At 43.3% G+C, this 16,573-nt stretch overlaps 1 protein-coding gene across 1 annotated transcript; it reads left to right on the forward strand.

The window, feature by feature from the left end:
- The first annotated feature begins 779 nt into the window (after positions 1-779).
- On the forward strand, positions 780-15,398 carry hira (histone cell cycle regulator a). Its single transcript, XM_070965064.1, has 25 exons — positions 780-1,030; positions 3,253-3,315; positions 3,531-3,641; positions 4,983-5,073; positions 5,290-5,384; positions 5,691-5,786; positions 6,038-6,198; positions 6,365-6,532; positions 6,626-6,739; positions 6,968-7,038; positions 7,445-7,550; positions 7,881-8,102; positions 8,298-8,383; positions 8,982-9,182; positions 9,319-9,462; positions 9,547-9,763; positions 10,085-10,192; positions 10,491-10,639; positions 10,794-10,955; positions 11,221-11,279; positions 11,623-11,728; positions 11,939-12,061; positions 12,156-12,319; positions 12,418-12,506; positions 12,861-15,398. Exons 1-25 carry the CDS (start codon positions 994-996, stop codon positions 12,975-12,977), a joined length of 3,060 nt encoding a protein of 1,019 aa, XP_070821165.1. The 5' UTR covers positions 780-993; the 3' UTR covers positions 12,978-15,398.
- The last annotated feature ends 1,175 nt before the right edge of the window (positions 15,399-16,573 follow it).

Raw genomic sequence — 16,573 nt, forward strand, 5'->3', positions numbered from 1 at the left:
GTGATTTTAATAAAATGAATGCTGAAAATATAAAGAAAGAAATGGAGAAAACTGATAATAGGAAATTACACATAAACAGACACTATTAAAATGTAATTTTCTACTGAAAAATTGAAAAACACTTAACACAATTTGGCTTCATCACAAAATCACAATTTGATTTCTTTTCCTTGAATGTGAAATGTTCCACAAAAAATACAGAAATTTGATGAGAAATATTTTACAGCACCACAATCCAAAGCCAAGCTCACTCTCAGCCTGCAGAAAGCAGTAAACATAAGTGAGGATATGTGTTTACAGAAAGAAGATAACGCCAGTATTTATTAACAATGGAGGGAAAAAACATGTTCTATATTCTCAATATCTATCTCATACATGTTTTTTAAGTAAATATTTTCTGTAAGAATCGACGGAAGGGGTAAATGTTATTAAGCACCACTTACAATAGTAACAGAATACCCACTGTCTCTTCATACTTTTAAATTCTGAGTTTGCGCACTACAATTTATATGATTTTCAAAATAAAAAAACCTATGAAAAAAAATTACACCGATTTCACGCATTTTATATATTTTGCTCTCAAGGTTAAATACTATTCGCAAACAGGGACATTAAATCAATGAAAATCGAAAACCGGCACCGGCTGTTTTCTTGAATTATACCTTAAAAAGTTACAAAGTTCCGTCCCTCGCAAAATTATTATGACAGCTGCCTCTTACGCTTTCCGGTCCGCGGTCAAAAATAACGGAAACACTTGCTGAACTTCCTGGTGTCACCTCGCCTGTCGTCCGGGGCAGCCTGTCTGCTGCAGCTCGGCTCTAAGAGTCTGGGATGCTGCTGCAGAGATGGAGTTGAATCACAAAAACAACAAAGTGTCGGTCAGAGTTTGAGACAAAGGGAGGGGGGATAGCGTTAGTTCTCCAAGTGAACTGATCGCTGGATGGATTGCTTGTTGAAAATAAGTGAGGAGGAAATAAAAAAATCGGGTTGAAAATGAAGCTGCTGAAGCCGAGCTGGGTGAGCCACAACGGTAAGCTTGTGCAGGAATCTGTTGGACCAAGTTGGGCTTTTGTTGTCGGGAGGGGGGTGAATTGATAAGGAGACATGATGGTGGTGGTCGACACTTGTGTGACTTGTTTGACTTGCTTGTCACTGAATAGTCACTCATATGCCAGAGTCAATTGAACAAGTGAACACGCTCAGCTGGTGTTTTTGTCATTATCAGTATCACTCCTCGCTGTTACAAATGTATTAGTGTTTGCTAACCTTAGCTAGCTAGCTAGTTAGCCCCCCCGGCTAGCTCAGATGCTCTCACGCTAGCTAACTTAACCTGCCAGATGACCCAAATCGAAGTTGCGGTCTTAAGTGACTTATTATTTCATGTTTTTGACGTCGCATACGGCATTTTAGCATACACGTGTTATTTAGTGATAGCGGACAAGCTCGACGTGGAGCTAAAAAAAAAAAGAAAAAAAAAAGAGTATCTGTGGTGACATGTCAAAGCTGTCAGTTTGGAAAGTTAATCGATAGGGGAAATGGCCTGAACTGAGGGTTCAGCTAGCGTTTGTTGTCATGAGAGTAGAGCAAAGTAAATAGTGTGTAAGATTAGTCATTGAGGCTGTGAAGCAGCCTACAGATGTGAAATTGTGTAATAAAACATCCCACAAAACCAAATGGACAAGTGATATTTGTATCTTAACTAGTGGTCCATATCTGTCAGCAAGCAAATCCCTCATTTAAAAACTGCATCCAGGAGATGTTTGGCTGGCTTTCAGTACGAATCACACTTTGGACACTCAAAAAATCCACTAGCATCCTTCTCCTTCCAGTGTGTGCGAGTTAAAATGCTTTATATCAGCATTTACGTAGAGACACGGAGAAATGATGAAGGCAAAAGTAAAAACTGAAACAAAAGCTTCAGTCAAATAATATAATAGTGTTGCAACATGTCAGTTAATTTGTCAATACTTTTTATGATAATCATTAAGTTACTGGAGCTTCACTAAGTAATTGATTAATCAAGTAGTTATCAACTATTTAGATAATCTGATAATCAGTTTGTCTTTTTAAGTCAAAATCCTCTGATTCTTAAATGTGAGTATTTTCTGCTTTTGTTTTTTAATCCTCTCCGACAGTAACCTGAATATTTGAGGACATCATCTTGGGCTTCGGGAAGCAATGATCAACACAGTTCTTGTTTTTCAATTTTTCACTCTTTTGATATTTTGTAGACCAAACATTCATTGATTTACTGAGAAAATAATCAACAGTTTAATCAATGAAAATAATCATGAAACAGTGAGACATGCTCGTCAGAGTTTCTCAGAACACATGGTGACATTTTCAGATGTGTAGTTTTGTCTGACCAGCAGTCAAAACTCAAAGATATTCAAATTATAGTAATGAAAAACAGAAAAGCATCAAATCCTCACATTTGAGATATGAAAAGCAGCACCTTTCGCCATGTTGTTTCTTGACAGGACGCCGTTATCTACAAGTCATTTCAGGACTGAAAACACTAATCAAAATGAAAAAACATAGAGACACACATAAGCAAACGTCATGAGCTCTCACACTTTCAAACCATTTAACGTGCAGCTCCAGCAGCTGCTTGTCCTCTCTGCATCTTACTGTTCAACTTGTTCTTTAGTACGTGTCTTGTTTACAGACTTCCAGTTCTGTATTTTATCGTTGTTTTTTTACTCTTCATATTGTCTTCGACATTCTTCTCATATGTTCTTTTTTACTCCCACACATCCAATGTGGCAACACTATTTATTACACCTGCAAACATACTTAAATAACAACCGGCTTGATGTCTTTTTTTTCCTAATTAGCCATTTATCTTAACTATGAAAATACATTAAATATATGATCTAATTAATTTTAGAGGATTAAACAAATTGGTCCAATTTATAGAAAAATCCCAGAATGCATGTTGAGCTAATCCAGTCACTAACAAAAGCAGGACAGACCACGCTCTTTGAGATCGTGGACATGCTCTGACTTAGCTGTGGAAAATCACAGGCGAGTTAAGGAATTTTCCATCAGGCCAGCAGTACGAAGCCTCGTCATGAAACACTGTGATGCTCCTGCGTTGTGTTGAAACGTGTCCCATATAATGTTTTCTCCCTGAACAACTGCTTTGTTTTGTCTGTTCTCAGTTATTATGGGTTGTTGGCTTGTGTCTATGAATCCATTAAAACTGTGGTTTGATAAATGTCATTAGATGTCGACTCATGTGTTTCACAGGCAAACCCATATTTTCAGTTGACATCCACCCCGATGGGACAAAATTTGCCACCGGTGGTCAAGGTAAGATCAATACCATAGTTCACCTCCCCTAACCATGTTCAGCTGCAGACTGGAAGTTAATTTTGCAGCCCATAACATGTTTTTTCAATCCTCAGATGAGGTTTTCAAATGAAAGTACAATGATGTCTTTATCATCCCATTATGAAACAGTAAGTCAGGGCTGAATGGGACGTTGCCATTTTTTTTTTCCTTTCAAATGTTGGATTTGTTTTCAGGAGAGGATTCTGGCAAGGTGATGATCTGGAACATGGCGCCGGTCCTGAGAGAGGAGGACGAGAAGAACGAGAATATTCCCAAAATGCTTTGCCAGATGGACAATCACCTAGGTAACCAGCCTTATCTGTATTATTTTCATGTTGATTCAAATAAGCCTGTTGAATGTAGATGTTTGTTTAATTGATATATTTGTTCATGAATACATCCTTGTGTGCAGCTCTAAAACTTATACGGCTTTACTATCAACAGTGCATGTACTCTCAAAATGCACTGCTGCTGCCACCTCTGCAGAGAAAGAACAGGTTGGATTACGCGTCATTCTGAGCTGAAGGAAGCATTTCAGCACTGTCAGCACAGCACGTCTAAAAGGCCCTTCACTACTGTTGAACTTCATTCTGCACAAAAAAAAGAAAAATTGTGTTTGGGCCATCTGGCAGTTCATTTTAACACACACACACACACACACACACACACACACACAGACCACATAATGGCACGGACAGTCTGAATATCCCAAGTAAATAAAATACAGCACACAAATGTTGATTGAGGCATCTTTAAGAACAATAGATAAGACTCTAAAAGCTGAGTAAGCGAATCGCCTTTTGGACACACAACTTAGAAGAAATACATAAATATGCCTCTCTAGTAGCCACTGTCACTGAAAATGCAGTTGCTTTCAGTGATAGAGACAGCGAAGCAGGAAAGCACTACGCAAGTGTCCATCTGTTCAATCCCTGCTGCCTCCGACCTCTGCTGTGCCGTTATTGTCTCTATAACCAGCTGTCCTGTCAGAGACACAGACAGAGGCTGGCTGCAGGCGGATTGGCACCAGAAAATCAATAGAACATCCCTGAGATGCACACAAGAAGAAAAAAGCCTTGTTTTACGGATGTGTTATTAAATTTTTGCTGCTCGTGGTAGCTGTGCATGCCCATGATCAGACCCAGACTGTCATGGTGGGGCCATCGTTATGGATTAACTGTTAAGAGGAAATGAAAACTACAGGAAGGAAGACATAGAACACTAAAAGGAACACTGCCACTGTGGATTGAGTCAGCTTCTATCAAAAAATTACTTATATCGCATTTCTCTTTTTTAGCATTGATGTCGTCACTCTGATACCGGCTGATTGTGACACCAAATACTCAAACTCCTGTTTAAATCCTGCTGCACTTTTTTGTCTCTGTGATCAACATAGAGGCAGACACCGCTTCTCTAACAGGCACCAAAACAGATTAAACTGGCCTCATCTGTCCTGCACAACACACAAGCTGCTGCACTGTACAGGAACAGAAGAAATGTACAAGCAGTCAGATTAACAATAAATTCGTTTTGCAGTGCAGGTATCATTAACGGCCACCATGACAGACAGCCTCCTCAGCACAAGTCCACAATGCAGGTTATATCTATGACGGGAATGAACAGTCACAGTGTGTTTGTCTCTGCAGCGTGTGTCAACTGTGTGCGCTGGTCCAACAACGGGCTGTACCTGGCATCAGGAGGAGACGACAAGCTGGTCATGGTGTGGAAGAGAGCTGCGTATGTATACACACACACTCAAATATAAATACACTCACATACTGTGCAAGTACTCACGATGTATTTTAGAAAGTAATGTTGCATGTTTGAGGTGAATCTTTGGTTATTTTTGAACACAGACAGGGTTGTAAATTTCAGTGTTTGAAGTTTGTGCTGTTTGTCAGAGCTGCTGATTGGAGCTGTTTGATTTTGACCGCGCGTGTGTTTTGTTGGTAGATTCATCGGCCCAAGCACAGTGTTCGGCTCGAGCAGTAAGCTGGCCAATGTGGAGCAGTGGCGGTGTGTCACCATCCTGAGAAACCACACTGGAGGTGAGACAAAGCCATACTAGATATTTAAAGTATTCTAAATCCAGCATATTTTACTAGCTTGTCATGTTTATCAGCTTGCGCTCTTCCTCTTTCCTCCCTTTGCTGGTGCATTGCTGCATATCTTGGTGTGTTGCCACCACCTGTAGATCAGTCGAGCAGTGTTAAACCATTGGAAGGACTGTGCTTGTGTGTGAGCACGAGATAGGCAAAATGGTGACCCACTAAAGGAAAAACCACTCCATAGCGCTACTTAGAGATCAAAAATCCACAGTGAAATTAGTAACACACTCACTGTGTGTGTTTCAGATGTGATGGACGTGGCGTGGTCTCCTCATGACGTGTGGCTGGCCTCCTGCAGCGTGGACAACACCATCGTTATCTGGAATGCTCGCAAGTTTCCAGGTAGGAGACACTGAAAGCAGAGCTCACCCTGTGCTTAGCATCACAGCTGAAAAACAATGTGTGAATCAGTCCAAACATGCTTGTCTGGAATGAAAAGAAGCTACATTTTAAAATCTAACATTTCGAAAAATAATGACATCTTAAACGTTTTGCACAGCTCCACTTGACCTTGACTGTGATTTTTTTTGTTTCTTAAAAGTGAGCCACTATCCAGTATAACCTCCATGTCTCTGTCCTCTTTGTCTCTCCAGAGATGGTGACGTGTCTGCGGGGCCACACTGGATTGGTTAAAGGTCTGACGTGGGATCCAGTGGGGAAGTACATCGCCTCCCAGGCCGACGACCACAGTCTCAAAGTGTGGAGGACAGTGGACTGGCAGATGGACGCCAACATCACCAAACCCTTCAGCGAGGTACAAAAAGCGCTGTCAGCTGTGTGTGGTGGTTCTGTGGGATCAGGTGGTTGACATTGTTATGGCAGTGTTACACAGAAACATCTGGACTCTTATGCGTCTTCACTCATTTATTCAGGTTTTCTTTTGATTTGTCACATGTCCGTTTTCTCTCTCTGTGTCTCAGTGTGGCGGGACGACCCACGTCCTGCGTCTGTCCTGGTCTCCGGACGGTCAGTACTTGGTGTCGGCTCACGCCATGAACAACTCTGGTCCCACCGCTCAGATCGTGGAGAGAGACGGCTGGAAGACTAATATGGACTTTGTTGGCCACCGTAAAGCTGTCACTGTGGTGGTAAGGATGTTTTAGCCTCGTGTTCAGCCTTTAAAGGTATACTTCACCCAAAATCTGTCTGTGTACTGATGGATCTGGTTTCTCTCTCTGCAGAAATTCAACCCAAAGATCTTTAAGAAGAAGCAGAAGAATGGCAGCTCTCCCAAACCCAGCTGTCCGTACTGCTGCTGCGCTGTCGGCAGCAAAGACCGATCGCTCTCCGTCTGGGTGAGTTCACACTGTCTTTTACAGTGGATAGAAAATGGTCAACCATATAAGTCTTTTCCAGAGATGCAGGTTCCTCAGACCGTAAAGTCAGTAAATATAACAACTCTCATCTGTCTTTGCCTCACTGAGCCTAACTGAGTGATTTGGCCCCGTTTTCTTAACTGTTAAATGAGGATAAACATGTAAAGGTCTCCTCACTAATGCTGGCTGTCTGCTTCTCCTCCTCAGCTGACCTCTCTGAAGCGCCCCCTGGTGGTCATCCATGATCTGTTTGATAAATCTATCATGGACATTTCCTGGTGAGTTTTATTCAGGCATTATGTGGTCATCCACACACACGCATTAGTGTCTCCCTGCCTGAGCTGGCTGGCCTGCTGCAGAGACTTAATATTAAGATGACATCACTCATATAACAACTGCTCCTTCAGGCTTTGAGAAAGTTTTACTAAACATATTTGTGGTTTAGTTAATTTTGAATAGAAAGATTGATACTTGACCTTGTTTGCAGTTCCAGGTGTCCCGTCAGCAGGGTTAGAGTTAGTTAAAGTCTATTTTTACAAACAGTCTATGGAAGAAAATTTGTTGTCTTCAGGATGTTTTTTGTTGCAGTGCCATAGTTGGCCACTGACTGTCACAGTGTATCCACCTCTATTCCATACTCTTGTATCCCTCTGTATCTCTGAGCTTGATGTGTGTGTGTGTCAGGACTCTGACAGGTCTGGGGATGTTGGTGTGTTCGATGGATGGCACTGTGGCCTATCTGGACTTCTCATTGGATGAACTGGGAGACCCGCTGAGCGAGGAGGAGAAGGTTAGACACACATCATGGAATCACATCTGCCATCTGGTTGATCATGTTCAGATCATCTGACAAAAAAAACATTATTTACCTCAATAAAACAAATGACTCCCCGCAACCCCGAAAGGGATAGGCGGTATAGAAAATGGATGGATGGATGGAAAACAAATGACTCCTAGACTGAAACTAGATCGTGTTTGCACTCTTGTCTCACCATCATCAACCTCAAGTCTTTGTCCTCTTCTATATGTCATAACACTAGTTTCCAGTCCTGTGAGTTCATATGTGAACTTTTCATTTAGCCTGTTTAATCAATCAAACTTGTCTTCGTCTGTCGTACAGAACAGCATCCACCAGAACATCTACGGTAAGAGTCTGGCTATAACCAGCACAGAGGCTCAGCTTTCCACCACCATCATAGAGAACCCCGAGATGCTCAAATACCAGCAGGAGCGACAAAACTCAGCCCAGGCCAACTCAGGACCAGGCAGCGCCGGGCCCGAATCCTCAGCCCCCAAACTGAACAGCATGATGAATGGAGAGTCTCTGGAGGACATCAGGAAGGTGGGAAACAATGGAGACAATGCATTCATGGAGAAATCTGCAGTATTTCAAAATTCAGCTTGCACTTGTTAGATGATTTGTTAGATACATATTTAAGGTGTGTTCTTTTCCAGCGTTCCGTTTTCGAAAGCCGTCAAAACAGTGATAGTTTTTGGAGCTTAAATGTATGTCTTGGATGTTTTCGTTCGTTGGCAGAACCTTCTGAAGAAGCAGGTGGAAACCAGAACCGCAGACGGCAGGAGACGAATCACGCCGCTCTGCATCGCTCAGCTGGACACGGGGTAAGAAAACACCTGACTTCCACTGGTGGACAGAGCTTTCATTTACAAGATGACTGATCGCACAGAAAGTCTGTCTGCACCCCTAGAAACAGAAAAAAGTGAAAACTCTCCACCACAACATTGCAACAACACAACAGGTCTGATATATGGACTCAAGGATAATTAGATCAGATTCAAAATATGGTGGACTGTGACAGAACACCAGCCAGTTAATGAGCAGCAGAGGTGGATAACAGCAGTGTCATTTTGGTGAACTACACACTTCACTCTGTGCCTCCAAAAACATACTTTTCTCCTGATGATAATGATGATGATGATGATCACACCACCTGATTAGACATGATAGAGGTTGGATATTAATAGCGTATCAGAGATACTCACACACAGACGCAGAACTGGATTGTGTCAGATCTGATTAGACTGAATATAGTTTGGACTCTGGTTGCATAACGAGTCTCTTCTAGTTACCAGGAACTGAGAGGACTCGTGAAGACCTCTACTTGAGTCAGAGTGACCCCCAGCTCATATTCTCGCAGTAGTAGCTGTAGTATAGAAAACATAAGAACAGCAGTGGATCACTGTCCCTCTTTGTCTGCAGGGATTTCTCGCCGGCTCTGTTCAACAGCGCTCCCATCTTGCCCTCTGGCTCCTCCATGTCCAACCAGCTCACCTCCCAGCTCAGCTCTGACTCCAGCCCAGGACAGGCATCGTCTCTGGGGCTTAGGCCCAGCCACGACCCCATGCTCACCTCACCTCCACCCAGCAGCGCCGCCAAGGGCCTGGAGGACAACAAGGATGGGTACAAGCTGACAGCAAGCTGTTGCTTTTCTGTTCTAATTCCTGTGTCTGCCATATTATTTCTGAGTCTGTTTACCTCTGCTTCTCCTCATTCCCTCCTTCTCTTCTTTTTCTTTTCTGGTTTCCTTATGTTCCAGCGTGAAGCCATGTCTGCTGCTCACTTCAGCCTCCAAGATTGAACCAATGAAAGCTTTGGACTCCAGGTTCACAGAAAGGTCAAAGGCTACGCCGGGGGTCACAGCCGCCATCTCCTCTACCACAGGACTCACGCCTCTGGACAGGTGCCTGATTCAGTATAAGTGAAGTAGTTAAGACATGCAGGGTGGACAACATGGAAAATGATGACTTTTCTGTCGGTCCAACAGGCAAAAAGATGGCATCTCCGCCCTGAAAGACATAAAATCCAAAGAAGACACCAGCAGCGACAGCGAGGACAAGATGGCCGCCATCAACAAAAACCTAACGTTCAGCAAGAGGAAGCCCGAGCTGCTGATGGATGGAGGAGAGGTGGTGGAGAAGAGGAAGAAGGGTCGGCCCAGGAAAGACAAGATGGCCGCTCCCATTGCCCAACCCTTCACTCAGGTAGAGAGACAGAGGGAAAGATGAACGGATAGATGGAAGTGTCAGTGATCTGGTACATCAGTGAATCACAAGAGGTCCATTCATTCATCTATAAAGATACTGATAAACAAAAGGAAGAACATATTTACTTTTTATCTCAGAGTCTTACAGTCAAATCCTCTTTTTCATTTGATACATTTTACACCAGAAATGTTTCAAATGTAACAGCTTTTTAAAAAAGTGCTTAAAATTAATTGGCAAAAGTGTTTGTCAAAGCTCCTGGAGGACAGATGTCCTTGGAACAGAGAAATAAGAGTGTTTTGTGCCTGCTCTTCCTGTCAGATAACTCCCCCAGTAGAGAGGGAGCCCAGCAGGGTGGCAGCTCCTCCAGCTGCTGCAGCTGCTCTCAAACTACCAACACCAAGTATAAAGAAGGCCTTCAGTCTGCAGGTAACACAGTGAGTGAGTGAGTGAGTGAGTGAGTGAGTGAGTGAGTGAGTGAGTGAGTGAGTGAGTGAGTGAGTGAGTGAGTGAGAGAGATTTCAGTCAGATCAAAGGAAGATAGGTCTGTATAGATCTCCCAGATTAACATCACATATCAATCAGTTAGGATGAGACTGTTGTTTACAGACCTGTGTGTGTGTGTGTGTGTGTGTGTGTGTGTGTGTGTGTGTGTGTGTGTGTGTGTGTGTGTGTGTGTGTGTGTGTGTGTGTGTGTGTGTGTGTGTGTGTGTGTGTGTGTGTGTAGGTGAGCATGGAGCCGTCAGTGTTTCTGGAGGTGGAGAACGAGGTGTCGGTGGTCGCAGGTACGAGGCTCAGCCAGCTGCGATGCTCCAGAGATGGACGGGACTGGAACACACTCTTACCCAGCTCGGTGGTCACTGCAGCAGGGAGCAGGTAGAACATGTCTGGTGTCCTGATGAAAACGGATAGAACTTCTCTTTCTGCTTGAATTGTTTCACTTGCACTTCTGTGGAAAAACACTGTGTCATATAATAGATAACCGACTGAATTATACTATATCAGTTCTTCCTGCTCTTCCTCCCCTCAGTGACGTCCTCGCTGTCGCCTGTCAGGACAGGATGTTGTCTGTGTTCTCTTCCTGTGGGCGGCGGCTCCTTCCAGCCATCCAGCTGGCTACACATGCGTCAGCTCTGCACTGCTCCGCCCACTTCGTCATGGTTCTGACAGCTGGAGCGACGCTGTCCGTCTGGTCAGTGCTCACATGTTCTGTTAGAAATGTCATGTGGTTGACTTTTCCTTTTCCTTGATCCTGAATTGTGGTGAAAATGTTGGTGCATAACTTAAATTCCAGAGATATTTCTATGTTGAGAGAAAAAATGGTTTAAACTGACATCATTTTCAGCCTGTTGCAAAGATGTTTTCTTCTGCACCGGCTGATGGAACGGCAGCGTCAGTTGAAAGTTTTCATGTAGCCCTATCTGTCTCTCATCTGTCTGTTGTCTGTCTGTGTGCAGGGACGTTCAGAAACAGAAGGCTCTGGTGAAGAACGAGTCTCTGCTGACCATTTTATCTGGTGAGACACTGCAGCATGTTCCAGAGCACAACTCCCCCTACAATTCTGAATTGTCAAGTTTATAAGTATGTGTTGAATAAGTGATACTCAGAGTTTGAGTTAAAGCTGTAAGCAGGTGTGTTTGAGCTGTGGACAGGACCAGGCGAGCTGTTTTCCCCTGCTTCTAGTCTATATGTACATTTAACACATGATCATTTATAAAAAGAGTTTAGTTGAAGACTGAGATTTTGCACGAAGATGGTTTCAAATCATGTTATATTGACTAATTTAACAATGAATATTCTTGAGTCTGGAGAATGTGGTCATGCTGTTCTTCCTAAAAACATGTTGTTTGTGTCTGTAGGTGCTGACATCACAGTTTCTCAGTCTCTGCTGACTCAGCAGGGAGTTCCAGTCATTGGACTGTCCAATGGGAAGTCGTACTGCTTCAGCTCGTCACTGGAGACATGGTGAGAAACTAAAGAGTGGAGACGCGGTCTGACACACTGACACAGCTGCTACAAAGAATACTGATGATGAGTTTGTGTTATGAAGTATTGTATTGATTAACTCAAAGGTGTGCGATTCTACGCTGTGATTAAACTGCAAGACATCCATTGAGGACAACAACGGAATGATTTCCAATATAACCTTCAAGAATGACTCTCTGTCTCTCTCAGGACTCTGATAGCAGATAAAGGAGACTCTCTGGTCCAGTGTGCTGACTTCAGGAGCTGCCTACCTACCCACGATGCACCTGTGTCCTCAGGGCCACTGGCTGTCATGCAGGGACGCAATCTCAAGTAAGACAATGACATTTAATTTCTCCATCTTACCACCAGTTCATACTCCAGATTAAATGATAAAGCAGTAAATAAATCTCTGTGGTCCCTGCAGTGCTGGTCGTCTGGCGTCCCGCCTCTCCTCCACCCCTCACCACCTGCAGCAGAGCATGACGCTGGCCTTCCTGGAGAATCAGCTGGCGTCTGCTCTGACTCTGCAGTCAGCACAGGAGTATCGCTACTGGCTGCTCATCTACGCCCGTTTCCTTGTCAACGAAGGTAACAAACTATCACTGTCTAATGATTTAATACCTTCTACTGACCGACAGGAGTGAAAAAACACCAACGGTGTGTGCGCGTGTGTGTTCCCCCTACAGGCTCAGAGTATCGTCTCAGAGAACTCTGTAAGGAGCTGCTGGGCCCCGTCCACAAATCAGCGGCTTCAGCCTGGGAGCCCACCACTCTGGTACGACTCTCCACCGTCTGCTGTTTGAATTTGTTTTGTCTTCACTTGAAACTTTTCTGATTGTTTTCAGAAAGTTTGCTTTCCACATATATCTTTAGTGTTTCTTTACTGTTTCTTCCCCCACTAAAGATCTTTGGCTGAGTACAGACACACAAACCGACAACAGAAACTTATGAAACAGTTACTCGATTATCAGAAGTGTTGTTGATTGATTTGTTTGTGATTGTTCCTGTTTTGGCCTGTGCAAACAAAGCTCTCAGTGCTGATATGTTAGCCACAGCTCACTCTGCCGCCCCCCCACACGGTGCATACATGCTGTTAACTGTTTGACGTTCTTGTTTTCTGTGTGTTCAGGGTCTGCGTAAGCGGGAGTTGCTGCGGGAGGTTTTACCCGTCATTGGTGAAAACCTGCGATTCCAGAGACTGTTCACTGAATACCAGGACCAGCTGGAGCTGCTGCGCAACAAATAACACACACTGCTATACACACCCACACACACAGACGCACATACTGACACAAACACACACTTGGACTCATCATGAAACCAGTCTGGTTCGTCCTGGCTCTGCTCAGTTCGGGTCAGCTCTGACTGCTTTCCTCCACTTGGGGAGCTTGAAACACTGCACTGGCTGAAGAAAACATCCAGGGTGTTTTGGAGAACTTTGATAACAGCCAGTCCTTTTCGAGCGCTGGAACTTCTCCATGCTGTCGCTCATTGGGGAAATGTGGGTGCTTAGTTTTTTTTTTTTTCTTTTTTTTTTTACCACAGCTTCAGTTTGAACTGTCATGTTGTCTATTTTTTTTCCTGCTAAATGTGTTTTTTCTGGCCTATGCACCTCTCTCCTGCACTCCTAATCATGAACTTAAAAAGATTAACTTAAGAGAGACGGTGATGGAAGGGTCACAGGTTTGAGTCCTGCCTCATGCAGAATCAGCAGTTGTGTGTGTCCTGTTGCATCGCTCTCGAGTCCGTTTCCCTCCTCAGAGAGAAAGCAGAGGTGAGACACTCATACAAGAAAAATAGAAATCAGAATGGATGTTAAGGAGCAATATGCTTGTACCAAAGTGATGCCTTTGTGTATAGAAATAACCACACACCTGTACGTGCACGGTGAAGGAACATCCAGACAGAGGTTCAACACGCTTTTTAAAGGCTCATGATGATATTTCTTAACTGAAACTGCCAACGAGTGAAGTGATGAGTATACTGGCTGTCTTTAAAAGTGACCATGCTAAGACCAAAATGTGAAGCCACGGCGAAAAAGATAACAAAAAAATCAAAGCTCAGCTGTGGAGATTTAATTTATATGCTGAAAATACAGGCTGGACCTCTGGGAAATGGAGTCAGAAGGGATCTGAGATATTTAAGTGATGAAGAAAAGTTCACCTTTTTGTCACTTTGCAGCTAATTGTAAGCCACGAAAGCATCCACATGTAAGTCAAAGAGCATATTTAGCAGCTCAGATGTTAAAATAGGAGGAAGCCAACAGCAGCCAACACTTGACCATAATGTCAGAGTTAATAACAAGCTGAAAAACAGAAGGCTGACTATCAGCTTGTGGCGCTGCAGGAATCCCTTGTAGGTGTGCACAAACACAGATTCTTCATGGTCTGCGAGTATTTTAGACGTCAGTACAAGCTGTCCAAACTAGACTCCATTGTTAAACAGCTGAAGTCATGTCTTCTTCACAATGTGTCCATTTTGTTACCTGAACCCCATCAGCGCCTCTAAAATCAAGATAATCAAATCTTTTGAAGCTGTTTTGTCAACCAAGGATCTATGAGTGTGCTTAAAGTTTGTAATGTGTAGGATGAATGAATTTAGTACCAAACCCAGTTTTCAGGCAGATCTTCACCTTTAACCTAACATCTCAGATTCTGTCATATTTACTGTATCAACTCCTCCTGCCCGTCTGCAGGTAGGTAGTAAGAAAACACAAAACCTGAACAGTGAATCCTCTGGTCTGCATGTTTCTCTGAAACTTTCTGAACCTCTTTTACGGTAAACTTGTGCCACAGTCACCTCCAAACAGATCGATTGTAAATATCAGTAGCTGCTCGAGGAAATCATGCTGACGTCAGTCTTCCTGAGCACCAGTGTCTCTTACTTGTCTTCGCAAATCTGTATGCGGGCCATCGAGGTAATCCAAGACAAAGTTCTCTCTTATGTGTAGTTTCATCAACTCTGCTCACAACATGTGGCACAGCTTTTGTACTCAAATCCAACAAAAATGGTTGGTCAATCGAACATGTGATCGTAGGATTGTCTTCTCGTTCAGTGGGGAAATGTTACTCAGCACATATTATTTGGTCTGATTCACTTCGTGTCTCTTTTGTAAATAACCAGATTCTCTTTGCTGTACCCATCTTTATTTTTATCTCTGTTGCCTGGAAAAACCACTGCAAAGACATCTGTTTTTCAGGACTGAGAGGGGAAACGTTTGTCTGACATGCATTAACTTGATGTTTTAACAGGTTTCAAAGGCCCCAAGGTCATGAAGCCCAACAACACCTCAGTGAACTTCAAGAACTACTTGTGTTTAGACTTTATGTCTCCAGCAGCAGTAATGCACTCCACTTCATTGTGTGTATATAAATGGAGAGTGTGAGCTTAGAAAGCTTGTTCACTGCTGTAATTGACTGCACAGTGTGCAGACCAACACTGAGGCAGACACACAGACAAGTCCATAGGAAGGATTAATCTTCTTTCTTTCTTTAGGTTGTTTCTTTTTTTCTTTGTTTATTTTGCTGTGTGTCATTTTTAAATGTTTATACAAGGCAATTTTTGTTTCCATTTTCTATAAGAAAAAAAATGAGCAGAGAGGAGCTGAAAATTTGCCTTTGAAGAAAAGTGAAAAATAAATGAGGAACAGTTGAGTTTTGGTAATTAACTGTTTGGCATTTCACTCTGTGTGTGTGTGTGTGTGTGTGTGTGTGTGTGTGTGTGTGTGTGAGTGTGTGAGAGAGAGAGAGAGAGAGAGAGAGAGAGAGAGAGAGAGAGAGAGAGAGAGAGAGAGAGAGAGAGAGAGAGAGAGAGAGAGAGAGAGAGAGAGAGAGAGAGAGAGAGAGAGAGAGAGAGAGAGAGAGAGAGAGAGAGAGAGAGAGAGAGAGAGAGAGAGAAGTTTAGCATGTAAGAAATCACTGTAGATCCATCACACTCTGGACACAACCTGTTCCAATTTCCCCCCTCTGGTAGGCACTACAGAGCACTGCACACCAAAAACAGCGTCTTCCCACAGCCCATCACTCACTGATGAACAGTGACATCAGTTATACAATCTGTAACACTGAAACATCCAGTTATCTGTAACAGGTCAAGACTCAGCAGTCCACCTCCATCTCAAGGACAAGGGACATTCCTCTGAGGACAATAATGTACAATAATGTAATGTGTATATTTTGGCCAGGGAAGACCAATGGTTTGAAAGAGGAGTGAAAGAAGCCATTCATGTCAAACTGGAAAGACCATCACTGAACAGAGGAGGTGGTCTAAGACATCACTTATCAGCCACTTACCTTGCACTCAATGCATTCACACCAGGACCCACATGACCCCATTGAGTCGGGTGGTGGGTGGGCAGGTCAACACCTATGGAGCTATCAACACCTTGACTCATGTGACTCTAACGACTCGAGTGATGCTGGACAGAGCTACAATCCTGCGAGAGGACAAATGCCTGAGACTGCCCACCAGTCAGTCACTGAAGAATCCTTTTGAATGAGAATGAGGTGAAACTTCTTCTAGAACCACAAACAAGTCCAGTTGCCTTTGGAAGCACTTAGAAGTACCATGACCTGGATGAACTCACCATGAGAACGTGTGCCGTGTGTGTAATGCATGTCAGCATCCACCTCGAAGATTGTGTGTTGACACATAAATATTACACGCAAAGAAGTTAAAAGCTGGTCAGGAGAGGAATGAAGCCCGAGAGGGCTTATACGAGTCCTCACCTTCATCCCAAAGTCGAACAAGAACAGTAAGATATGTATGACAATAGAGGAAAAAGAAACAAACAAAATAATGAAGAAACAAATGATAAAAATAGAAATTTAGAGTCTAAATTAT

This window comes from Chaetodon trifascialis, chromosome 6 (assembly GCF_039877785.1).
Source record: "Chaetodon trifascialis isolate fChaTrf1 chromosome 6, fChaTrf1.hap1, whole genome shotgun sequence".
Classification (NCBI taxonomy): Eukaryota; Metazoa; Chordata; class Actinopteri; order Chaetodontiformes; family Chaetodontidae; genus Chaetodon; species Chaetodon trifascialis.